The 25,644-nt window shown below is 57.2% G+C and overlaps 2 protein-coding genes across 2 annotated transcripts in view; one reads left to right on the plus strand and one right to left on the minus strand.

The window, feature by feature from the left end:
• The first annotated feature begins 2,997 nt into the window (after nucleotides 1-2,997).
• saa (serum amyloid A) lies at nucleotides 2,998-5,059 on the plus strand. The gene is made up of 4 exons (XM_088934936.1): nucleotides 2,998-3,089; nucleotides 3,773-3,868; nucleotides 3,954-4,092; nucleotides 4,833-5,059. The coding sequence occupies exons 2-4, from the start codon at nucleotides 3,781-3,783 to the stop codon at nucleotides 4,972-4,974; spliced, it is 369 nt and encodes a 122-aa protein (XP_088791062.1). The 5' UTR covers nucleotides 2,998-3,089; nucleotides 3,773-3,780; the 3' UTR covers nucleotides 4,975-5,059.
• Nucleotides 5,060-5,612: 553 nt separating this feature from the next.
• hps5 (HPS5 biogenesis of lysosomal organelles complex 2 subunit 2) overlaps nucleotides 5,613-25,644 on the minus strand; it is a 34,569-nt gene continuing 14,537 nt past the window's right edge. The window contains exons 8-23 of the mRNA XM_088934935.1: nucleotides 18,190-18,261; nucleotides 16,877-16,965; nucleotides 16,489-16,667; nucleotides 15,744-15,902; nucleotides 15,408-15,567; nucleotides 14,842-14,956; nucleotides 12,632-12,754; nucleotides 12,457-12,531; nucleotides 11,233-11,723; nucleotides 11,016-11,136; nucleotides 10,394-10,543; nucleotides 9,554-9,673; nucleotides 9,252-9,365; nucleotides 9,041-9,147; nucleotides 7,612-7,906; nucleotides 5,613-7,284 (exon numbers count right to left, since the gene is read on the minus strand). Coding sequence (XP_088791061.1) covers nucleotides 7,224-7,284; nucleotides 7,612-7,906; nucleotides 9,041-9,147; nucleotides 9,252-9,365; nucleotides 9,554-9,673; nucleotides 10,394-10,543; nucleotides 11,016-11,136; nucleotides 11,233-11,723; nucleotides 12,457-12,531; nucleotides 12,632-12,754; nucleotides 14,842-14,956; nucleotides 15,408-15,567; nucleotides 15,744-15,902; nucleotides 16,489-16,667; nucleotides 16,877-16,965; nucleotides 18,190-18,261 — 2,431 coding nt within the window. The 3' untranslated portion in view covers nucleotides 5,613-7,223. The remainder of the gene's footprint in view (nucleotides 7,285-7,611; nucleotides 7,907-9,040; nucleotides 9,148-9,251; nucleotides 9,366-9,553; nucleotides 9,674-10,393; nucleotides 10,544-11,015; nucleotides 11,137-11,232; nucleotides 11,724-12,456; nucleotides 12,532-12,631; nucleotides 12,755-14,841; nucleotides 14,957-15,407; nucleotides 15,568-15,743; nucleotides 15,903-16,488; nucleotides 16,668-16,876; nucleotides 16,966-18,189; nucleotides 18,262-25,644) is intronic.

A 25,644-nucleotide genomic window follows, 5' to 3' on the forward strand; every position in this document is an offset into this window, starting at 1 on the left:
CAGAGTGGCGTGGCCCAGTCCAAGTCCGGACCTCAACCCAATGGAGATGCTGTGGCATGACCTGAAACGGGCAGCTCGCGCTCGAAGCCCTACCAATGTGTCTGAATTACAGCAGTTCTGCGAGGAAGAGGGGGCTACAATCCCTCCGCAGCGATGTGATATATAATGATATAATATATGATATCATTTTTTTTTAAAAAAAAGCACTTAACTACCAGTGTATAATGGTGACTGTAAAAGGTACTGGATTTTTTTTTTTCATTTTAAAAATGGCACAAACAGATTAAAAATAATCTGTTATGACCTTGATAATCCCTCCTGCTGTCTGTAAAAAGAGAATTTTGCTTGGGATATAAGATTTGTGCTTTTAAAACAGTCTGATCTGATAGTGCACAGAATAAAACAAGCAATATACTTCATAACGAGCTAATCAAATATTGGAAGCCATAGGAAGCGTTTGGTTGCAGTCATTGCAGCTAATGGTGGCGCCACCAGTTATTAAGAGTAAATTAATGGGCAATTCCCTTTTCACACAGGGCATATGGGTGTTGGATAACTTTATTTATTAAATAAATGAAATAATAATAATAATAATAATAATAATAATAATAGTAATAATAATAATAATAATAATAAAGTGTTATTTGTTCACTCAGGTTCCCTTTTGTTTAATACTAAATTTTGTCTAAAGTTCTGAAAACATCTAGTGTGACAAATATGCAATTATAGAGGGAATAGGGGGGCAAATGCTTTTTCACGGCACTGTAGCACACTTATACAGTATTCGCCTTTTCAGCTTTTCTTAGCTACCGGTGCAAGTTTAAGAGTTAATCGAACGAGTTTGCACATGTGCTTGAGTGTGAGTGTGTGTTAGCGCGTGTGTGCACGTGCATGAGAGTGTTAGTGTGTTAGTGCATGTGTATGCGATTTTGTTAGTGAATGCTTGAGTTTGTGTGTGTGAGTACGTCTGTCACGGACACGGACTGAGATCCGTGTCGGGTCTTGTAGGAGACCCTGTGCGATGCGGTAAGAGCTGGAGGAGACAGGAGGCGTGGTGAAAGGAAATACACAGGGGTTTAATAGTGCACAAAATAATAGTGACAGTCCGTGAGACAGTGAGCGGGGGAGACAAGGAATAGCATCCAAATCCAGACGGGTCCAAAGGCAGGTCAGGGCCCAGTCCGGGGGTCCAGCGGCGAGTGATCCATCCTGGGACAAGACAAGGTTAAAATCCCCAGGAGGGGGGACACACGGACAGACAAAACACGAGGTCCAGGGGTGACAGGGCGAGACCCTCCAGACCCCGGGCTCAGGAAGCGGGAGGTGTCGGGGACACCTGTGCCCCCAGGAGACAGACGCAGGGTTTCCTGGTGTCAGGCTGGCCTCGCGACATCCTGACCCTAATGATGACCCCCGAGGACTGGAGGAGCTGATCTTTAAATAATACAGCTAAGAGGGCACACCTGGGGAGCGTAATCACAAGGACAATAATGGGAGTTGTGGAGCGCCCTCTAGGGAGGGATGTCGGGTGTGACAACGTCTGTTTGTGTGTATTAGTGCTTGTCTGCGTGCGTGCGTGCGTGCATGCGTGCGTGTGTGTGTGTGCGTGCGCGTCTTAGTGCATGTGTTAGTGCGTGTGTGTGTGTGTGCTGTGAGACGGGTTGTCTTGTCCAGGAGACAGCCCTGCCCTGTGCCCTGTGCTCCCAGGAGAGGCTCCAGGCCTGCAGGCTGTACTGGCAGTAAACTGCCTTCTGGTAACAGGTGAAAGGAGGCCGTCTTGCCTGTTTGGTAATTTAGCAGCAATGCAAATCTAAACTTCTGGCCAGAAACCTCTGGAAGGAGCTCAGCTCTCGAACCTCACCCACATGGCTCGGAGGTGTGATGCAGACTCCAACCACTCTGTGTGTAAAAATCATTTCCAAAGCTCCGGCCCAGATGAGCAAACCCCCCACTGTGAGTTTCCAGTTTTGGCTCTAAGTCCTTGAGCTGCTGCTGAACGTGCTGTGCCGATTTGCTGTTGACATAAGACCTGTTTGCTCTAGACTGCACAATTCAGCTCATTTGACCTGTCCATAGAGGACATACAAACAATCCACCGAGCCCAGGACTTCCCTGAACACTAAAACTACAATCTTGCAATAATCTCATCCACACACAGTAAAATCTACATATAGACCCAGATCCTTCCCATGTGCAGCTCTTTCTGCACTCACGCAGTATGTGTCCGTACGGATTGTGTCTGTTCCTGCTGCCAGAGTGCGTCAGTTCACACTTCTCACAGTCAAACTCCATTTAACTAGTGTCTGCCCAGGCTGCGACTCTCTTCAGGACTCTGTATTTTGCTGCTGCTGCTGTGTCAGGCTGGCTCGGTGTTGCTTGTTTAGGGAGATGAGGGTGGCCGCTGAGACTCGGTGAATTACAGGATCTTCCCCAGGAAGCAGCTGTGAGATGGGTACAGTGAATCCTGCACTCTTGTGTTAAAAAACCCCCATGAAATAACATCTTGCTAGCCAGCTCGTCGTCTGGGAAATTCCTCAGAGGGACACTTACAGGAATACCTTGGCTCTCCACTGCCCTGCAGCACCCTGAGCCCAGCCAGACACGCACGCCCTCCCCTGGCTCAGCTCCCACCCTGAGTGTTCAAGCGCGGCAGGCTGGACACAGGCTGCACGTGGCTGTGGGCTGCAGGCCAGCTCCCCGGTCAAGCGTTACTCAAAACGCAAACATGCTTGTGTCATTCCTGCCGTTGGACCGCCCAGCTCTGTTTGCCCTGCCAGGCTGTCCTTGGTTCTTCATGCAAAATGCAGGATTTTCAGTAAAAGGCACCTCTGGCTGGCAGCAGGACACTGGGAAGGCACGACGATAAGGTTTTCCTATTCCAGTTAGCCAGCTCCCGGGGGTTGTGAAATTCTGGATTTTCTGAAATGTCAGATTCCCCAGTTTGGCTGCACAGGGCCGGCCCGCGGGTCTGGACTGGAACCTCTGCAGGCAGCTCTATATAAAGGAGCCTGGAGCTGCAGGGAGAGCAGACAGCTGAGCTACCCTGAGCTACTCTGAGGCTCCTGACTGAGACTGTGTCCCCGAGAGCGGTGAGCATGGACTATTTCTTCCATCCCTCTCCTTCTCCATCACGCTTTCTCCTCATCCCTCTCTCCCTCACTCGTCCTCTCCAAGCCTGTCCGATCCGCCGGGATACAGGCATTCTTGTGGCGTTGAGACGTGGGGACTCTGCTCTGCTTTTAAAAAAAGGCGGAGCAGAGCGGAGGCTCAGGATCTGCTCCTGTGGCTGGAAGGTTGCTGGTTCAAATCCTGCAGCCGGCAGAGGAATCCTACTCCGTTGGGCCCCTGAGCAAGGCCCTTCACCCCAACTGCTCCAGGGGTGCTGTATAAATGGCTGACCCTGCGCTCTGACCCCCAGCTTCTCTCTCTGTCTGTGTGTCTCATGGAGAGCGAGCTGGGGTCTGTAAAAAGACAAATTCCTAATGCAAGAAATTGAATAGGGCTAATTAAGTCATCTTATCTTTAACTAAGACACAGGCAAGGCAGAGAGCAGAAGAGGTTGAAATCATTCCACATTCTGAGCCTTCAACAGAAATTAGAATGCTGCATAATTAGGGTTTGCACTCTTTGGGGTTTAGGGTACAGTGCCAATAGTTCATTACTGAGCTGTCGCTGGATCTAATACAAGAGGAAAGAATAGGCACCTTAAACAGAGTTTGATCAGTACCCTCTCCAGCACGGCCGTGTCCTGACCCCCCGTCTCCCTCTCCAGCTGCGACGATGAAGGTCTGTCTGGCGGCTCTGGTTCTGTGCTGGGCTGTGGGGGCCCAGGCCCAGTGGTACATGTTCCCCGTTGAGGCCGCTCGAGGTGAGTGTGTCCGCGTGTCCTGCTGCTCGGGGCCTGGGCAGCACAGCCACTGTGAGCACAAACACTGTCCCGGTCTCTTCCGCAGGGGCGGGGGACATGCGGTCCGCCTACGACGACATGCGAGAGGCCAACTGGAAGAATTCGGACAAGTACTTCCACGCGCGGGGCAACAGAGACGCCGCGGGCCGAGGTCCTGGGGGCAAGTGGGCAGCTGAGGTCATCAGGTACGCCTCTCACTGAACTCCGGCGCAGACTGGCACCTCAGACACACAGCCTGCCCCTCTGCTCTCTACACCTGTCCTCTCCTCTCCACCCCTCTCCTCTCACTCTCCACCCCTCTCACTCTCCACTCTCTCCTCTCCCTCTCCACCCCTCTCCTCTCACTCTCCACTCTCTCCTCTCCACCCTCTCCTCTCCCTCTCCACCCTCTCCACCCCTCTCCTCTCTCTCCACTCTCCCTCTCCTCTCCACCCCTCTCCACTCTCTCCTCTCCCTCTCCACTCTCTCCCTCTCCACCCTCTCCACCCCTCTCCTCTCCCTCTCCTTCTCCTCTCTCTCCACCCCTCTCACTCTCCACCCTCTCCTCTCTCTCTCCACCCCTCTCTTCTCCCTCTCCACCCCTCCTCTCCCTCTCCACTCTCTCCTCTCACTCTCCACTCTCCACCCTCTCCACCCCTCTCCTCTCACTCTCTCCTCTCCTCTCTCTCCACCCCTCTCTTATCCCTCTCCACCCCTCTCCTCTCCCTCTCCACTCCTCTCACTTTCCACCCTCTCCTCTCCCTCTCCACCCCCCTCCTCTCCCTCTCCACTCTCTCCTCTCACTCTCCACTCTCCACCCTCTCCACCCCTCTCCTCTCACTCTCCACCCGTCTCCTCTCACTCTCCTCTCCACACACACACACACTGTGATGAATCAGGAGGACCAGGCCGGCCAGCACCACCACCTGTCCTGTCTCTCCCTCAGCAATGCCAGGGAGTGGTGGCAGGGCAGTGCCAGCGGCCGAGGGCACGAGGACACCGAAGCCGACCAGGAGGCCAACCGCTGGGGGCGCGACGGGGGGGACCTCAGTAAATACAGACCCAAGGGTCTCCCCGAGAAATACTGAGCCCCTTTCAGCACGCCGGCCAGCGAGCGCATCTTTCTGCGCCTCTTCTCAGCGATCACGGTGGGCTGCCGAAGCCCTGCTGCTCTGCCGCTGAGCTTCTGTGCTGGCTAGAAACCTGCCTCTGGAAGATGCTTCGAGATGCTGTGACCTCATCAACGCTCTGTCCAAAACAACCCGACTGCAAATAAATTAGATGCGTGCTCCAGCTTCTTTGTTCTTTTCTCTTGGGCTTTCTGTGTGTATTTAGTCTGTGTGAACTGCTCCAGGGTGAATCACTCACAGTCAGTAAGTGGACACTAAACTGTAAAAAGGTCCTTCAGATGAGACATAAAACCGAGATCCTGCCTCTCTGTGGTCATTAAAAATCCCAGGGTGTCTCTCGAGAAGAGTAGGGGTGTTACCCCAGTGTCCTGGCCAAATTTCCCCCTGGCCTTTACCAGTCATGGCCTCCTAAGAACCCCCATCTCTGAACTGGCTTCATCACTCTGCTCTCCTCCCCACTGAGAGCTGGTGTGTGTGAGGGGACTGGAGCATCATCCAGGGGGGGCTGCACACTGGTGGGGGTGGAGGGGATCCCCAGTACCTGTAAAGAGCTCTGAGTGGAGTGTCCAGAAAAGCGCTATGGAAGTGTAAGCAACTATTATTATTATTTTTATTATTATTAAGGGGTTTTACATACAGCCACTAGGGTCCAGGATGGAGGGCAGGAGGGGAAAGGAAAGCGCAGGAGGGGGCTGGGGAGCCTCTTCGGCAGGGGCACAGGCAGGCAGGGAGAGAGGGAGGAAGACCCACACAGCCGAAGAGGCTCCTCGGCGCAGACGCCCCTGCAGGGAGCTCCTCTCCAAGCGCGCGGAGCGCCCTGGCTCCCTGCTCTCCGAAACAAGACGGCGCAGGAAAACCAGGCAGCGCTCGCTTCACAGTGTTGATTTATTAACAGCGGACTCAAAACAGGGACACAGGACACGCGCGGGACGGTCACCGCAGGCCACCAGGGATCTGTCCCAAGGGATACCTGGGCCTGCCGGGAGCTGTATGGAAATCGGGATCGGATTCCATCCAGCTGCCGGCAGCAGACTGTGGGAGACAAACGGGAGGAGGGCTTCGATCAAGCCCTCCCAGCAGATCCGTCCTCCAAGGGCAGTGCCGCCTGTGGTCTGATGAAGAGGGACGAGCTGGCTGGCCTGGCCGGAGGAGGTTTTGCGCGGTTTTGCTGCCTGCGGTCCTCACCGATCCTGGTCGGTCGGAGATTGTCATTCGCTAGGCCGGACGACAGCTCCAGCACCTGCTCAGAGAGGAGGCTTTGCTCTCCAGCGCCTTTCTGGAATTTCTCAGCAGAACGAACAGAGCTCCTCCTAATTAATACTAAACAATAATTAATACTCCAGTGGTCAATCTGGTCGTGCGGTACTAATGGCAGTTAAAAAATTAACATATATTTATTGCAGCATTCCATACTTTTAAAAAAATCATCTGCATATATCACAACACTAATTTGTTCATCTGCTATAAATGAAAATAAGCCTAACTCCTAATAGTAAGTCATTGCGGGCAGAGAGACAATTAGACCACCCGGGATCGTTCAAAGTCCTGGGCACCAAGCTGACAGCCACGTGGTTCTGGCCCGGTGAGGAAGTGGGCCAGATCACACCTGTGCTGGCTGCGCTGCACCAGCTTCCAGTGCTGAACGCCTCGGCGCAAAGCTTTTCTCTTTTCTGCAGCCGCGGCCCCTTCAACAGAAGCACCTGAAACACCCAGACGGACTGAACACTCAGGCCCACCCAGACATGAGGCAGCGTGCAGGCACTCGCTGGGCTGTGACTGAACAGAACCAGAGAGCGGAACAGAACTGGGCCTGCCTGCTTCCAGTGGATCCCACTACCAGAAATCACGGTCTTGCTCCTGTGCACCGATTGTGCTCTCAGGTGCTTCTGCGTGAACAGAACTAGGTTAGAGGCTGCGTATCGCTGTGCGTGGAGCCCAAGTGGCCTCTGAGGCAGCTCAGTCATTCTGGGAGCAATGGAGGAAGGAAAACTACTTTGTTCAAACGACTATCACCTGGTTTCACTCCACTAAATCTCAACCTCTCAGCCTCGAAATTCCTGCCGGTTTTTCCACAAATCGTGACCGAGGGTTTAAGAGTGCCAGCCGTGTTCGTGCTCTGACTGGTGTGGGATCTGTGCCCGCTGGGGGGGTGGCGAGAGAGTGCTGCTGCCAGCGCGAGAGTGCCCACGCTGCCCCAGGCCGCAGAGCTAGGCCTGCTGGGACCACAGGAAGCGGTCGCACCTCTCCAGCATGGCCTGGATGAGAGCCCTGAGTGAGGAGAGAGAGAAACAGGCGCCGGGGTTAGGCTCGGTTTGAGCGAAGACGAGGGAGGCCAAGAGGTCGCGCCCGGAGCTGCACCCTCCGGACAGGCCGGCCCGCAGCGCCAGATGGGTCCGGGTCTCCGAAGGCAGTCAAGCGCCGATTCAGCAGGGAGATCGGTGTGAACGTCAACAAACTGGACTCACCGGGGATAGCACCAAGGCGCGATGCCATGGGGCCGGCGGCAGGGGTGCGTGCGAACCGCGCGGCTTGGAGACGAACCCCAAGCCCTATCGCGCTATCGCGGCGGCGGCGCGCGGTCTCCGCTCGGCTCACCTCTGCCGTCTCTCGGCCACCCTCAGCAGCTCGCAGACCAGGCCGGAGCGAGGACCCAGCACCACCCTCGCCCCGCACTCCTCCAGCACCGACAGGGCCCGGTCGGGTCCCACCACGCAGGCCAATCGCAGCGTCACATTCTCCGGGCTGACCCGGCCCGCCCTATCCGCAGAGCCGTTGGCCACGCCGTTGCCGGGGGCGTGGCGGGAGGCGGGGCCGGCGGCCGGCTGGTCGCCATGGCGCTGAGAGAGCTGGAGGAGGAGCTTCCACTCGTCCACAGACTCGGGCACGACACCTGACAGAGCGAGGGAGGCAGACAGGTGAGGCTACAGGCGATACTCACAACACGTCGTCATGGCACTACACACACCTTGAAAGGACAGGGGCAACCGAGAACGTGGGCAGCAGGCAGAACTAGACACACAGTTTACAGCCATACTGATCACCTGCGCTCTGGCGCTACTACTAACAGACAGGCCCAAATACAGAGCTCTCAGTTCAGGGTCAAATCAGATCCGCTTTGACCCAGTAAACCCGCAGTGACCTTTTCAGGAAGTCCGAAAGCCAAGAGGTGTACGCCCATACCCCTTTTTAAGAACGGAATTTGTGTCCAGAAACCTTTCTGTATTTTTTTCGGCAAAAGAAAAAACAGCTATTTCCATTATCTTTTACTGGGGAAAACTGGACCCCAAAACGGCCACCCATACATTGACTTTTTCCACCAAAAAATGACAACAGAAGCAATATCAACTAACATTCAAACGGTGGTTTGTCTTTTTAGTAATAAAAAACAGAGCTGACCTCGTTAGATATCATTAATCATACCTCAATACAGCAGAGGACTGTAGGGTAACCTCTTTGTTTTCTTTTTAAATTCACATACAGCCACAAGTTTCATTCTCTCAACAGCCGCGGCTGCCCGTGATCAAGGCTAAACCGCAAATGGCACAACCTAACGAACACGCAGGAAGCAGGACGCGGCGAACTCTCGGGCCTCTCTGCAGCGCTGCGCTGGCTCTCCCCCGCGCGAGCGAGCGGCAGCTGACGCAGACGCTCGGCGCTTTTCCTGTACCGTGCCTGCGTAGTTTCGAAGTGGGGCTTTCGTTACTCGAAATGGGGGTGACAATTCAATTCAGGTCAATTCAAGGTGCTTTATGGGCCTGACTGACGAGTAAAATCAGTGTTGCCAAAGCAAAACAAACACACACAAAAAAATTACAGACATTTACAATATAGACAAGAAAGCAAGATATTTACATATAAACGTAGGGCGTTTATAGATACCAACTCGTAGAATCCAATTTTCACAAGACGAACATTCGTAAGAAGAGGAAGGGGTGTATTTCTCTTTTCTGCTCCTGGGTGCATTTTAAAAACTCAGGGTAGTTGCCCCGGCCCCTGGGGCAGCAGAGGGGCACAAAGATCTTACCCCCTGGACCCTCCAGCAGGCTCATGTCGTCCAGCCAGGCGACGGTGGAGAAGGCTTCTGCTCTCCGGTCCAGCTCGCTGCACAGGGACAGGTAGCCCAGCCAGAACCTGCAACACACACCCCGTCACCCAGGGCGACACCCTTGCCACCCCTCGCCCGACAGCACTGAGCCCAGAGACGCACGCAACAGGTCGGAGGTCGGTGTGCTCACCCGTGGGACCTACAAGTCTCTGCCATCTGCTGCTTGGAAGCCAGGTCAGCTGGGAGCCCAATCAAGAGGGAAATGAGACGACTGTAACCCCACCTGAACAGGTGAGAGCGCCACCTGGAGGACGGGAGGAATTACAGCAGTCAGCCCCCACCAAAATCTAGGACTTCAGGTCGCTCTGGATGACCACTGCGTCCCCTCTCAGGTCGCGACAACGTTTAAACGATGCACTGCAAGGCCATTTTGAGCCGCCTCCCGAGTCCGCAGCACGCTGACCCAGGCTGGGGTGAAGGGTTAAAGGGTACCTGGGGCGTCCGTCGGGAGTCAGTGTGTCGGCCCTCTGAGGGGCATCATGGGACAGCGCCAGCTCCAGCCAGTCCTGTCGCAGGGCCTCGGGCTGCAGCAGGGAGGCCAGAAAGCAGGGTCTGGTGGGGAAAGGACAGTGCTGTGTGTGCGCTGCAGAGCGGTCGAGAGAGAGCGCACGCTACAGTTTCTTGTGTTAGAAATTTGTCTTGTTGCACACCCCAGCTTGCTCTCCATGAGACACACAGACAGGGAGAGAAGCTGGGGGTCAGAGCGCAGGGTCAGCCATTTATACAGCACCCCTGGAGCAGTTGGGGTGAAGGGCCTTGCTCAGGGGCCCAACAGAGTAGGATTCCTCTGCCGGCTGCAGGATTTGAACCGGCAACCTTCCAGCCACAGGCGCAGATCCTGAGCCACAGAGCCACTGCACCGCCCCCCCAGGAATAAGAGGGACCCCACGCCCTCCCTGCGCATCTGAGGAAAGCTCGCACATACAGTACACCCTCTCTCGGCTTGGCAGACGGGCTCCTGTACAGACACAACACTCCCTGAGGAAGTTAGGAAGATTGGCACTTTACTTCAGTCCAGCACTCCGGCTCCGACTGGTGCCGTCAGCCTTATAAACAGACCCGCGCCCCGATACCGACGAACGGCTCCACACAGCTCAGGGTCTCGGCACAGGCCGGTGATCGGACAGAGCCCAGAGCCGTTTCCCGACCCAGAAAAACAAGCACGAGCAGGCGACCCCCTGGCTGGCCGCCCCACTGCGGGTACCCCTATTCCGCCTGGTAAAAAACGGACCACCCGCCAGCACCGACGCGACCTCTGACCCCACTCCGCACCTCCGCTCCTCGGGCTGCGACTGGACGAGATTGTCCAGGTACGCCAGGAAGTGGCTCCTCTGGGACATGGCCATGACGTCCGCGGGCAGGATTGTGGGATAGAACTGGCCGAAGGACCGGACGGCCAGCTCTCCGTGTCTCTCGTACAGCCTGAGGGAGAGGAAGAGCAGAACCGGGAGCAGGGGGCAGGGATTGGAGAAGCAGAGGAAGAGAGACGAAAGAAAAGAGCGAGAAAGGACACCATAGAGTCTGTGGCCCAGCACCCATCCAGCCATTTTCTAAACGCTGCTGCCAATTCAGGGCTGCAGGGGAGCTGGATCAAGGCAGGGTGCACACACAGACACACTCCACACACTAGAGTCAGTTGTTCCAGAAGCCAATTAACCAATTAGCCAAATGATGTTGGATTGTGGGAGGAAACCAGAGCACCTGGAGGAAACCCACGGGAACACGGGGAGAACATGCAAACTCCACACAGACAGCACCCCAGGAATTGAACCCGGGGCCCCAGCACTGCGAGGCAGCACTGCTAACCACTGTGCCTCCCAGAAGTGGAAATTCTACTATATAACAAGCTGTGTACACGCACACGCACGCACACACGCACACGCTGAGGTCTCACCTGTGCAGGTGAGCGAGCAGCAGGGGGCCGGACCAGGGCTGCAGCTCTCGCAGGTGACGCAGCGACTTCAGCAAGTCCCCCTTCTCCAGGAACCGAACCACCGGACTGGTCCGGGTCAGCTCTGCGCGAACCGAAAGACACGGGCCCCGCGTCAACACCCGCTCCCCGCCCCCCGGGGCCAGTCGGGTCGGGAGCCGGAGCCGGGTTTCGGACTCACCCAGGAGGCCGGCCGTGTAGGCGGCCCGGACGGCGGGCTGGCCCGGGGACGGCAGCAGGCAGGCCCGGCGGGCCCGCTCCAGGTCCAGCAGGAAGAAGCCGCGGCGCACCAGGCCGGCGGGGAGGTGGCCCAGCTCCAGGGCGAGCGTGGCCAGCTCGCTCAGCGCGGCGGGCACCGGCCAGGGCAGGGACACGCGGACCGCGGGGGCGCCGTGCCTCCCTCCCGGGGCCCCTCCCTCCTCCTCTTCCGCCGCCCCCGCCGAGCCCCTCGAACTCTCGGGGTCCCCCTGCCTCCCCGGCCCCCGCCCCTCCTCCTCCTGGCTCTCGGGAGCAGGGGGCCCCCCTTCTGTGGCGCTGTCCTGGCACTGTGAGGGGTCAGGGGGGTCACAGGGGTCAGCGCCCAGGGCCCGGTCCAGCACCGGTAGCCACTCGTCCAGAACCAGCACCAGGGACGTCGGGTCCAGCAGCACCAGGGGGTCCTGGATCTGAGAGCTGGGGGAGGAGGAGGAGGAGGAGGAGGGGGGGGGAAGACAGAGGAAGAGGGTGAGCACAGAGGTCTAGGAGGACAAAGCAGCACTAATCTCAAGGCCTAAGTGTGCGTGTGCGTGTGCGTGTGCATGTGTGTGTGTGCATGTGTGTGTGTGCATGTGTGCTGGGCACTGTGTGTGCGCGCGTGTGTGGGTCAGTGTGTGAGCGGGACAGTGTGTGTGGATCAGTGTGTGTGCGCGCGTGTGCGGGTCAGTGAGTGCGTGCGTGTGAGTGTGTGGGTCAGTGCATGCGTGTGAGTGTGTGGGTCAGTGCATGCGTGTGAGTGTGCGTGTGTGGGTCAGTGCGTGCGTGCGCGGGGCAGGGTGTATGCATGTACAGTACGTGTGCGCGTGTGGGTCAGTGCGTGTGTGTGAGTGTGTGGGTCAGTGCGTGCGTGTGCGCGTGTGGGTCAGTGCGTGCGTGTGCGCGTGTGGGTCAGTGCGTGCGTGTGAGTGTGTGGGTCAGTGCGTGCGTGTGCGCGTGTGGGTCAGTGCGTGCGTGTGAGTGTGTGGGTCAGTGCGTGCGTGTGCGCGTGTGGGTCAGTGCGTGCGTGTGCGCGTGTGGGTCAGTGCGTGCGTGCGAGTGTGAGGGTCAGTGCGTGCGTGTGCGCGTGTGGGTCAGTGCGTGCGTGCATGCGTGCGTGCGTGTGGGTCAGTGCGTGTGTGCCTGTGTGTGCGCACGGGTTCGAGAGACTCACACTGCGCGCTCCGTCGCCTCCCTCAGCTCCTCCAGCTCCAGCTGCGGCCCGGTCTGGCGGCTGTCCGCGGGCGCCCTGCGCGACACAGAACACACAACAGGCCACGCTGGGGCTCGACAGCAGGCCGACGGCGAGCGGCACGCGCGGCCCGGCGGGGGACGGGCTCGGCACTCACTCCGCCTCCGGGTCCGGCTCCTCGGCCACCTCCGCCCCGGGCGGGTCAGGCCGGGGCCAGAGGTCGGAGTTCATCTGGAGGGTGTTGATCTTCTCCGTGGTCTTCTTCACGAAGCTGGACACGCTTGGAGAGAGCAGAGGTACCTCAGATCAACGCGCCGAGGTCTCAGCACCCCCGCAACCCAGCCCTGCCACCAGCACGACACCTCCCAGCCCTGCCAGTCCCCCTCTCCCACAGGTCCCAGTGCAGCAGGACAGTCCCAGTACAGTAGGAGCTACAGTCCCAGTGCAGTAGAACAGTCCTGTTACAGTAGGGGCTACAGTCCCAGTGCAGTAGAACAGTCCTGTTACAGTAGGAGCTACAGTCCCAGTGCAGTAGGACAGTCCTGTTACAGTAGGAGCTACAGTCCCAGTGCAGTAGAACAGTCCTGTTACAGTAGGGGCTACAGTCCCAGTGCAGTAGGACAGTCCTGTTACAGTAGGAGCTACAGTCCCAGTGCAGCAGCACAGTCCCAGTACAGTAGGAGCTACAGTCCCAGTGCAGTAGGACAGTCCTGTTACAGTAGGGGCTACAGTCCCAGTACAGCAGGACAGTCCTGTTACAATAGGAGCTACAGTCCCAGTGCAGCAGGACAGTCCTGTTACAGTAGGGGCTACAGTCCCAGTACAGTAGAACAGTCCTGTTACAACAGGAGCTACAGTCCCAGTACAGCAGGACAGTCCTGTTACAATAGGAGCTACAGTCCCAGTACAGTAGAACAGTCCTGTTACAGTAGGGGCTACAGTCCCAGTGCAGTAGGACAGTCCTGTTACAGTAGGAGCTACAGTCCCAGTGCAGCAGGACAGTCCTGTTACAATAGGAGCTACAGTCCCAGTGCAGTAGAACAGTCCTGTTACAGTAGGAGCTACAGTCCCAGTGCAGCAGGACAGTCCTGTTACAGTAGGAGCTACAGTCCCAGTGCAGCAGGACAGTCCTGTTACAATAGGAGCTACAGTCCCAGTGCAGTAGAACAGTCCTGTTACAGTAGGAGCTACAGTCCCAGTGCAGCAGGACAGTCCTGTTACAATAGGGGCCCAGTAAGATAAATCCTGTTTAAGAACAACACGCTACAGCGAAAGTACAGTTGTGCTAGTTCTCACATTTCAAACTCCACCAGACAGACATCTACATCTGCAGAAGAAGGAATTGCTCTGCTTAAACACACACGAGCCCCAGCGTACTCGCCCCTGCGGAGAGGAACGACAGAGACCACGTCCGTGTCGGCCTCGTGTTTCTGTCCCCGACATCCCGCCCAGGAGGAAGCAGAGAGGGAGGACCGGAGAGACCGCGCCCCGCGCTCCGCCCCGCCCCGAGCGCGGTCTCGGACAGACGGCCAGGTGAGAGGAGGCACAGCGGCTCCCTTACCTGCGAGGGCACAGCTTCTGCCCGTCGGAAAAGAGCAACCGACCCCGGCCGAGCCGAACCCTGGCGGGACTGGCTGTCTGAGCCTCGGGGAGGGAGGGAGGGTGGAACCAGAAGTGAAAGAGACTCTCTCTCTCTCGCTCTCCTGTGAACTCCCAGCGAGCCCTGTTTCTGATTTTCACTTCTCTCATTCTCTCGCCACCCCCCCCCCCCTCCGAGGACGGCACGCTGGAGAAAAGCAGAAGCGAGGCCTCGCCGGCCCCCAGCTGTCTCTGGGCCTGTGCTCGCTCAGCCACAGACAGACTCGGGTCACGTGACCGGAGCGCGGCATGATGGGAGGAGGAACGGCTCGGCGAGGGGGGGGCCACGCGGGGGACACGAGACAAGCGTCTCGGCCAGAGCTGAGCCCCCCCCACTCCCCGCTCAGCTCTTACAGGTCCTAATGTGGGGTGCTTCTTCTCCGAGTGGGACCCCCCCCAAGCAGGACAGAAATTGGTCCAGGAGCTGCACCTGCCCGCCCGCAGCCCTGGCCACCCCCACTCGGCGGGCTCACGGCGCCGGAGGCGATGCGGGGTGGCCTGACATGCACGATCGGGGGCCGCCAGCTGCTCACGCTCGCACCAGTGCCCTCCCTCCGCGCGCGACTAACACCAGGGGGCCATATCCCAGAGCTCCTCACTGACCACAGCCGCCGGACAGCGACCGGACAGGATCCAAACCCGACAGCAGCGGCGGCGGCGGGAGAGGGGGTGAAGACAGTGCGGCCCCCCCAGCCAGGGGGTGAGAGGGGGGAGGGGTGGGGTCCTTACCTGTCTCTGACGGCCTGCAGCGTGGCGCGGGGGGGTTTGGGGCGGAATGAGAGGGGGAGGAACTGCAGGGCGGGCTCGGCTCGGTCGGTCTCGGCGCCGTCGCTGGGCTGGGGCTCTGGGGGACAGGACGGACAGCCCGGAGGGGATGGGGGGGGCAGACACGGACACAGAGAGATGGCCGGATGGAGGGAGAGAGCACAGGGACACGAGAGGGGGGCAGGCAAACACAGATGACAGATGTAAAAAAAAAACACACACACACACACACAACAAAGGCAAATCACTTGTTGAACAGACAGGCGAAGTAAATAAAGTAAATAAACAGCGTCTGAATGTGCACAAAGAGCAACAGTAACAGCAATGAGGGTGCGATGGACACTACGATGAGATGTTCGCTTTCTTTTATTCGGCTCTGATGTGGCACATTAGACTCGTAACACAGCGAGATCACACCTCCAGATTAACGCTAGACACCGAGATGTCATCTAGCCTTACAGGTAACACGTTTCCTCCACGCAGCCACCAAGCCCCGCCTCCGCGGCGCCGTTTCCATGGCTACCCCTTACCCTGCTCTATCGGCTCCTCCTCCTGGGCGGAGCTAAGCTCTCTCAGCCGCTCCTCCTCCGACAGCGACTGGCTGACCAGGGAGCTGGTGTCCTCGTCCGACTGGCTGCCCTTCCGGCTGATGACCCGATAGATTCCGCAGTCCAGCACGTTGAAGCTCTCCTGGAGCGCGGGGGAAAACGAAACGCAATTCATCTCGGGCTGGGGGGAGGGTGGGGGGAGACCGCGGGTTCTCCTATCCTGGGAGAGAGGGCCTCACAGCTGTGAGCTCGTGTTCCGTGCCATCTCCGAAACCCGGCAGCGCACCGGGAGAGAGGGGGCAGGTCGGAGGGGCTCACATGGGAGGAGATGCTGCTCCTTCTGCTGCTGGAGGCGGAGTCGACGGGCTCCAGCGTCGACATCACTTCCTCCAGCTGGCCAATCAGGTGGCGCTGGGCGGAGCCGTCCAGCTGGGCCTTCAGGTGCTCCAGCCGCTCCATGGGAAGGGCTTTCCGGGCCTGAGGAACAGCAGGGCTCGGTGAGGAAGGAAACAACCCGGGGGGGAGGGGGTTGTTTCCTTAAATAACACGACATCGCTGTCTTCCAGGAGTTTGCGACACACAAGAACTCTGGTCTTGCAGTTCTGATCAACTGCTGATGGTTTGTGTTTATGGCACCAGTGCAAGTCCTCTGGTGGGGCAGAGCGGTGGCTCTGTGGCTCAGGATCTGCGCCTGTGGCTGGAAGGTTGCCGGTTCAAATCCTGCAGCCGGCAGAGGAATCCTACTCTGTTGGGCCCCTGAGCAAGGCCCTGAACCCCAACTGCTCCAATGGCTGACCCTACGTTCTGACCCCCAGCTTCTCTCTCCCTATCTATGTGTCTCATAGAGAGCAAGCTGGGGTCTGTGAAAAGATCATTCCTAATGCAAGAATTTGTAAAGGGTTAATAAAGTGATATTATATTGAATAACACGTTCAAATACAGAAACAAAACGCTCTTTTGGCAAAGACGGGATTAGATCTCCACCCGCCTCAGGAATCGGGGAGGCGAGGGAGACGCCGTGCCAGCGGGGACGGGCGCGGGAAGCACGCAGTGCCGCGCTCACCCTGCAGGGGGCGATGGAGTGCTGGAAGAGGCAGCAGACCGTGGCCGCCAGCACCCAGGACTCCCGGCGAAGGAGCCGCTCCACGCAGCGCTCCACGGGCAGGAAGGAGAGGTGGGACAGCCGCCCGTCGCCGTGGAGACAGAAGAGCTCGCTCCGCACCACGGCCACGTCCGCCAGATCTGCCGGGGTCACAGAGAGGTCGGCGGAAGGTCACTCTCCATCCGCCGCCCCGATCCCCCCCCCCACACGAGCCTCGACGAGCCGATCAGAAAATGCCGGACAGGGATCGGGGCGCGGCCGCGAGGAGAGAGAGAGGGGTGCACGAGCAACTTCAGGGAACAGACAAGGAACAGGAATTGTCCCACCCTCGGGGGGGCGAGCCTCTGACCTTTGACCTCGGTCCACAGCAGCACCTGGGCGCTCTGGGGCACGAAGATGTAGATGGCCGAGTCCGTCCAGGTCAGGAGGTACTGGTCACTGCACAGAAACACAGGCACTTCAGCGGCTCAGTCTGGTGACCAAGCCCATCTGCGCGACGACAGTGCCCGAGGACGGCTCAGAGCTGCAGAGAAAGATCCTCACTTCTCCGCACACTGGCCAGGTTACCAGCTTGAACACTGCGGCAGCCAGTCTGGACTTCTGTACAGGAAGCCTGCAGCTGGTAAAACCTGGAGCGGCTCAGGCCAGAGCGCACCGGGAGTCTGGCAGGGAGCTCTGGAAAACCCGGAGCGGCTCAGGCCAGAGCGCACCGGGAGTCTGACGGAGAGCGATGGAAAACCCGGAGCGGCTCGGGCCAGAGCGCACCGGGAGTCTGACGGAGAGCGATGGAAAACCCGGAGCGGCTCGGGCCAGAGCGCACTGGGAGTCTGACGGAGAGCTCTGGAAAACCTGGAGCGGCTCCGGCCAGAGCGCACCGGGAGTCTGACGGAGAGCAATGGAAAACCCGGAGCGGCTCGGGCCAGAGCGCACCGGGAGTCTGACGGAGAGCTCTGGAAAACCCGGAGCGGCTCGGGCCAGAGCGCACCGGGAGTCTGACGGAGAGCGATGGAAAACCCGGAGCGGCTCGGGCCAGAGCGCACCGGGAGTCTGACGGAGAGCGATGGAAAACCCGGAGCGGCTCGGGCCAGAGCGCACCGGGAGTCTGACGGAGAGCGATGGAAAACCCGGAGCGGCTCGGGCCAGAGCGCACCGGGAGTCTGACGGAGAGCGATGGAAAACCCGGAGCGGCTCGGGCCAGAGCGCACCGGGAGTCTGACGGAGAGCGATGGAAAACCCGGAGCGGCTCGGGCCAGAGCGCACCGGGAGTCTGACGGAGAGCTCTGGAAAACCCGGAGCGGCTCGGGCCAGAGCGCACCGGGAGTCTGACGGAGAGCGATGGAAAACCCGGAGCGGCTCGGGCCAGAGCGCACCGGGAGTCTGACGGAGAGCGATGGAAAACCCGGAGCGGCTCAGGCCAGAGCGCACCGGGAGTCTGACGGAGAGCAATGGAAAACCCGGAGCGGCTCGGGCCAGAGCGCACCGGGAGTCTGACGGAGAGCTCTGGAAAACCTGGAGCGGCTCGGGCCAGAGCGCACCGGGAGTCTGACGGAGAGCGATGGAAAACCCGGAGCGGCTCAGGCTATGCGCAATGGCACTGGGATTTGGACCTATTGTCCTGCAGCTCGAGGTGTGGTGCAGAGCACGAGGGAGGGGCGGCCGTACCTGAGGAAGAGGAGTCGTGGGAAGGCGATGGACTGAGGCGATCGGGGGGCAGGGCTGTACTGGGGCTCACACCTGCAGAGGAGAGAGGAGGGTCAGAGGAGGGGTCACACCCACACAGGAAACCCATCGCAGCTGCTGTTCTGAGAACCAGGCCTCTGACAAGACTACTGGACCGAGACCAGCACACTCACACACAGAGAGGAAACAGCCACCGCAAACCTCAAGACTAAGCTGTTAGTCTGTACAGAGACACAGGGGAAATAACACTGGTGCTGCTCTAGAGTAACACACAGGTCCTGTGAGACACACTCAGCTCCTCTCTCAGACCGGAGACACTGGTGCTGTTCTAGAGTAACACACAAGACCTGTGAGACACACTCAGCTCCTCTCTCTCAGACCGGAGACACTGGTGCTGTTCTACAGTAACACACAGGACCTGTGACACACTCAGCTCCTCTCTCTCAGACCGGAGACACTGGTGCTGCTCTAGAGTAACACACAGGTCCTGTGAGACACACTCAGCTCCTCTCTCAGACCGGAGACACTGGTGCTGCTCTAGAGTAACACACAGGACCTGTGAGACACACTCAGCTCCTCTCTCAGACCGGAGACACTGGTGCTGTTCTAGAGTAACACACAGGACCTGTGAGACACACTCAGCTCCTCTCTCTCAGACCGGAGACACTGGTGCTGTTCTAGAGTAACACACAGGACCTGTGAGACACACTCAGCTCCTCTCTCTCAGACCGGAGACACTGGTGCTGCTCTAGAGTAACACACAGGACCTGTGAGACACACTCAGCTCCCCTCTCTCAGACCGGAGACACTGGTGCTGTTCTAGAGTAACACACAGGACCTGTGAGACACTCTCAGCTCCTCTCTCTCAGACCGGAGACACTGGTGCTGCTCTAGAGTAACACACAGGACCTGTGAGACACACTCAGCTCCTCTCTCTCAGACCGGAGACACTGGTGCTGTTCTAGAGTAACACACAGGTCCTGTGAGACACACTCAGCTCCTCTCTCTCAGACCGGAGACACTGGTGCTGTTCTAGAGTAACACACAGGACCTGTGACACACTCAGCTCCTCTCTCTCAGACCGGACACACTGGTGCTGTTCTACAGTAACACACAGGACCTGTGAGACACACTCAGCTCCTCTCTCTCAGACTGGACACGCAGGTGCTGTTCTAGAGTAACACACAGGACCTGTGACACACTCAGCTCCTCTCTCTCAGACCGTAGACACTGGTGCTGCTCTAGAGTAACACACAGGTCCTGTGAGACACACTCAGCTCCTCTCTCTCAGACCGGAGACACTGGTGCTGTTCTAGAGTAACACACAGGACCTGTGAGACACACTCAGCTCCTCTCTCTCAGACCGGAGACACTGGTGCTGCTCTAGAGTAACACACAGGACCTGTGAGACACACTCAGCTCCCCTCTCTCAGACCGGACACACTGGTGCTGTTCTACAGTAACACACAGGACCTGTGAGACACACTCAGCTCCTCTCTCTCAGACTGGACACGCAGGTGCTGTTCTAGAGTAACACACAGGACCTGTGACACACTCAGCTCCTCTCTCTCAGACCGTAGACACTGGTGCTGCTCTAGAGTAACACACAGGACCTGTGAGACACACTCAGCTCCTCTCTCTCAGACTGGACACGCAGGTGCTGTTCTAGAGTAACACACAGGACCTGTGAGACACACTCAGCTCCGCTCTCTCAGACCGTAGACACTGGTGCTGCTCTAGAGTAACACACAGGACCTGTGAGACACACTCAGCTCCTCTCTCTCAGACTGGACACGCAGGTGCTGTTCTAGAGTAACACACAGGACCTGTGAGACACACTCAGCTCCGCTCTCTCAGACCGGAGACACTGGTGCTGCTCTAGAGTAACACACAGGACCTGTGAGACACACTCAGCTCCCCTCTCTCAGACCGGAGACACTGGTGCTGTTCTACAGTAACACACAGGTCCTGTGAGACACACTCAGCTCCGCTCTCTCAGACCGGAGACACTGGTGCTGTTCTAGAGTAACACACAGGACCTGTGAGACACACTCAGCTCCGCTCTCTCAGACCGGAGACACTGGTGCTGTTCTAGAGTAACACACAGGACCTGTGAGACACACTCAGCTCCTCTCTCTCAGACTGGACACACTGGTGCTGTTCTAGAGTAACACACAGGACCTGTGAGACACTCAGCTCCTCTCTCTCAGACCGGAGACACTGGTGCTGTTCTACAGTAACACACAGGACCTGTGAGACACACTCAGCTCCTCTCTCTCAGACCGGAGACACTGGTGCTGCTCTAGAGTAACACACAGGACCTGTGAGAAACACTCAGCTCCTCTCTCTCAGACTGGAGACACTGGTGCTGTTCTAGAGTAACACACAGGACCTGTGAGACACACTCAGCTCCTCTCTCAGACCGGAGACACTGGTGCTGTTCTAGAGTAACACACAGGACCTGTGAGACACACTCAGCTCCTCTCTCTCAGACCGGAGACACTGGTGCTGTTCTAGAGTAACACACAGGACCTGTGAGACACACTCAGCTCCTCTCTCTCAGACTGGACACACTGGTGCTGTTCTAGAGTAACACACAGGACCTGTGACACACTCAGCTCCCCTCTCTCAGACCGGAGACACTGGTGCTGCTCTAGAGTAACACACAGGACCTGTGAGACACTCAGCTCCTCTCTCTCAGACCGGAGACACTGGTGCTGTTCTACAGTAACACACAGGACCTGTGAGACACACTCAGCTCCTCTCTCAGACCGGAGACACTGGTGCTGCTCTAGAGTAACACACAGGACCTGTGAGACACACTCAGCTCCGCTCTCTCAGACCGGAGACACTGGTGCTGTTCTAGAGTAACACACAGGACCTGTGAGACACACTCAGCTCCCCTCTCTCAGACCGGAGACACTGGTGCTGTTCTAGAGTAACACACAGGACCTGTGAGACACACTCAGCTCCTCTCTCTCAGACTGGACACGCAGGTGCTGTTCTAGAGTAACACACAGGATCTGTGAGAAACACTCAGCTCCTCTCTCTCAGACCGGAGACACTGGTGCTGTTCTACAGTAACACACAGGACCTGTGAGACACACTCAGCTCCTCTCTCTCAGACTGGACACACTGGTGCTGTTCTAGAGTAACACACAGGACCTGTGAGACACACTCAGCTCCTCTCTCAGACCGGAGACACTGGTGCTGTTCTACAGTAACACACAGGACCTGTGAGACACACTCAGCTCCTCTCTCTCAGACTGGACACACTGGTGCTGTTCTAGAGTAACACACAGGACCTGTGAGACACACTCAGCTCCTCTCTCTCAGACTGGACACGCAGGTGCTGTTCTAGAGTAACACACAGGTCCTGTGAGACACACTCAGCTCCTCTCTCTCAGACCGGAGACACTGGTGCTGTTCTAGAGTAACACACAGGACCTGTGAGACACACTCAGCTCCTCTCTCTCAGACCGGAGACACTGGTGCTGTTCTAGAGTAACACACAGGACCTGTGAGACACACTCAGCTCCTCTCTCTCAGACTGGACACACTGGTGCTGTTCTAGAGTAACACACAGGACCTGTGACACACTCAGCTCCGCTCTCTCAGACCGGAGACACTGGTGCTGCTCTAGAGTAACACACAGGACCTGTGAGACACTCTCAGCTCCTCTCTCTCAGACCGGAGACACTGGTGCTGTTCTAGAGTAACACACAGGACCTGTGAGACACTCTCAGCTCCCCTCTCTCAGACCGGAGACACTGGTGCTGTTCTAGAGTAACACACAGGACCTGTGAGACACACTCAGCTCCGCTCTCTCAGACCGGAGACACTGGTGCTGTTCTAGAGTAACACACAGGACCTGTGAGACACACTCAGCTCCCCTCTCTCAGACCGGAGACACTGGTGCTGTTCTAGAGTAACACACAGGACCTGTGAGACACACTCAGCTCCTCTCTCTCAGACTGGACACGCAGGTGCTGTTCTAGAGTAACACACAGGTCCTGTGAGACACACTCAGCTCCTCTCTCTCAGACCGGAGACACTGGTGCTGTTCTAGAGTAACACACAGGACCTGTGAGACACACTCAGCTCCTCTCTCTCAGACCGGAGACACTGGTGCTGTTCTAGAGTAACACACAGGACCTGTGAGACACACTCAGCTCCTCTCTCTCAGACCGGAGACACTGGTGCTGTTCTAGAGTAACACACAGGACCTGTGAGACACACTCAGCTCCTCTCTCTCAGACTGGACACGCAGGTGCTGTTCTAGAGTAACACACAGGACCTGTGAGACACACTCAGCTCCTCTCTCTCAGACCGGAGACACTGGTGCTGTTCTAGAGTAACACACAGGTCCTGTGAGACACACTCAGCTCCTCTCTCTCAGACCGGAGACACTGGTGCTGCTCTAGAGTAACACACAGGACCTGTGAGACACACTCAGCTCCTCTCTCTCAGACCGGAGACACTGGTGCTGTTCTACAGTAACACACAGGACCTGTGAGACACACTCAGCTCCTCTCTCTCAGACTGGACACGCAGGTGCTGTTCTAGAGTAACACACAGGACCTGTGAGACACACTCAGCTCCGCTCTCTCAGACCGGAGACACTGGTGCTGTTCTAGAGTAACACACAGGACCTGTGAGACACACTCAGCTCCGCTCTCTCAGACCGGAGACACTGGTGCTGTTCTAGAGTAACACACAGGACCTGTGAGACACACTCAGCTCCCCTCTCTCAGACCGGAGACACTGGTGCTGTTCTAGAGTAACACACAGGACCTGTGAGACACACTCAGCTCCTCTCTCTCAGACTGGACACGCAGGTGCTGTTCTAGAGTAACACACAGGTCCTGTGAGACACACTCAGCTCCTCTCTCTCAGACCGGAGACACTGGTGCTGTTCTAGAGTAACACACAGGACCTGTGAGACACACTCAGCTCCTCTCTCTCAGACCGGAGACACTGGTGCTGTTCTAGAGTAACACACAGGACCTGTGAGACACACTCAGCTCCTCTCTCTCAGACCGGAGACACTGGTGCTGCTCTAGAGTAACACACAGGACCTGTGAGACACACTCAGCTCCTCTCTCTCAGACCGGAGACACTGGTGCTGCTCTAGAGTAACACACAGGACCTGTGAGACACACTCAGCTCCTCTCTCTCAGACCGGAGACACTGGTGCTGTTCTACAGTAACACACAGGACCTGTGAGACACACTCAGCTCCTCTCTCTCAGACTGGACACGCAGGTGCTGTTCTAGAGTAACACACAGGACCTGTGAGACACACTCAGCTCCGCTCTCTCAGACCGGAGACACTGGTGCTGTTCTAGAGTAACACACAGGACCTGTGAGACACACTCAGCTCCTCTCTCTCAGACCGGAGACACTGGTGCTGTTCTAGAGTAACACACAGGACCTGTGAGACACACTCAGCTCCTCTCTCTCAGACCGGAGACACTGGTGCTGTTCTAGAGTAACACACAGGACCTGTGAGACACACTCAGCTCCTCTCTCTCAGACCGGAGACACTGGTGCTGTTCTACAGTAACACACAGGACCTGTGAGACACACTCAGCTCCTCTCTCTCAGACTGGACACGCAGGTGCTGTTCTAGAGTAACACACAGGATCTGTGAGACACACTCAGCTCCTCTCTCTCAGACTGGACACGCAGGTGCTGTTCTACAGTAACACACAGGACCTGTGACACACTCAGCTCCTCTCTCTCAGACCGGAGACACTGGTGCTGCTCTAGAGTAACACACAGGACCTGTGAGACACACTCAGCTCCCCTCTCTCAGACCGGACACACTGGTGCTGTTCTAGAGTAACACACAGGACCTGTGAGACACACTCAGCTCCTCTCTCTCAGACTGGACACGCAGGTGCTGTTCTAGAGTAACACACAGGACCTGTGAGACACACTCAGCTCCTCTCTCTCAGACCGGAGACACTGGTGCTGTTCTAGAGTAACACACAGGACCTGTGAGACACACTCAGCTCCTCTCTCTCAGACTGGACACACTGGTGCTGTTCTAGAGTAACACACAGGTCCTGTGAGACACACTCAGCTCCTCTCTCTCAGACCGGAGACACTGGTGCTGCTCTAGAGTAACACACAGGACCTGTGAGAAACACTCAGCTCCTCTCTCTCAGACCGGAGACACTGGTGCTGTTCTAGAGTAACACACAGGACCTGTGAGAAACACTCAGCTCCTCTCTCTCAGACCGGAGACACTGGTGCTGTTCTACAGTAACACACAGGACCTGTGAGACACTCTCAGCTCCTCTCTCTCAGACCGGACACACTGGTGCTGTTCTAGAGTAACACACAGGATCTGTGAGACACACTCAGCTCCGCTCTCTCAGACCGTAGACACTGGTGCTGTTCTAGAGTAACACACAGGACCTGTGAGACACACTCAGCTCCGCTCTCTCAGACCGGAGACACTGGTGCTGTTCTAGAGTAACACACAGGACCTGTGAGACACACTCAGCTCCTCTCTCTCAGACCGGAGACACTGGTGCTGTTCTAGAGTAACACACAGGACCTGTGAGACACACTCAGCTCCGCTCTCTCAGACCGGAGACACTGGTGCTGTTCTAGAGTAACACACAGGACCTGTGAGACACACTCAGCTCCTCTCTCTCAGACCGGAGACACTGGTGCTGTTCTAGAGTAACACACAGGACCTGTGAGACACACTCAGCTCCGCTCTCTCAGACCGGAGACACTGGTGCTGCTCTAGAGTAACACACAGGACCTGTGAGACACACTCAGCTCCTCTCTCTCAGACTGGACACACTGGTGCTGCTCTAGAGTAACACACAGGACCTGTGAGACACACTCAGCTCCTCTCTCTCAGACCGGAGACACTGGTGCTGTTCTAGAGTAACACACAGGACCTGTGAGACACACTCAGCTCCTCTCTCTCAGACTGGACACACTGGTGCTGTTCTAGAGTAACACACAGGATCTGTGAGAAACACTCAGCTCCTCTCTCTCAGACCGGAGACACTGGTGCTGTTCTACAGTAACACACAGGACCTGTGAGACACACTCAGCTCCTCTCTCTCAGACTGGACACGCAGGTGCTGTTCTAGAGTAACACACAGGACCTGTGAGACACACTCAGCTCCGCTCTCTCAGACCGGAGACACTGGTGCTGTTCTAGAGTAACACACAGGACCTGTGAGACACACTCAGCTCCTCTCTCTCAGACTGGACACGCAGGTGCTGTTCTAGAGTAACACACAGGACCTGTGACACACTCAGCTCCTCTCTCTCAGACCGGAGACACTGGTGCTGCTCTAGAGTAACACACAGGACCTGTGAGACACACTCAGCTCCTCTCTCTCAGACTGGACACGCAGGTGCTGTTCTAGAGTAACACACAGGACCTGTGAGACACACTCAGCTC

This window comes from Atractosteus spatula, chromosome 16, assembly GCF_055471065.1.
Source record: "Atractosteus spatula isolate fAtrSpa1 chromosome 16, fAtrSpa1.hap1, whole genome shotgun sequence".
In the NCBI taxonomy this organism is placed as follows: domain Eukaryota; kingdom Metazoa; phylum Chordata; class Actinopteri; order Semionotiformes; family Lepisosteidae; genus Atractosteus; species Atractosteus spatula.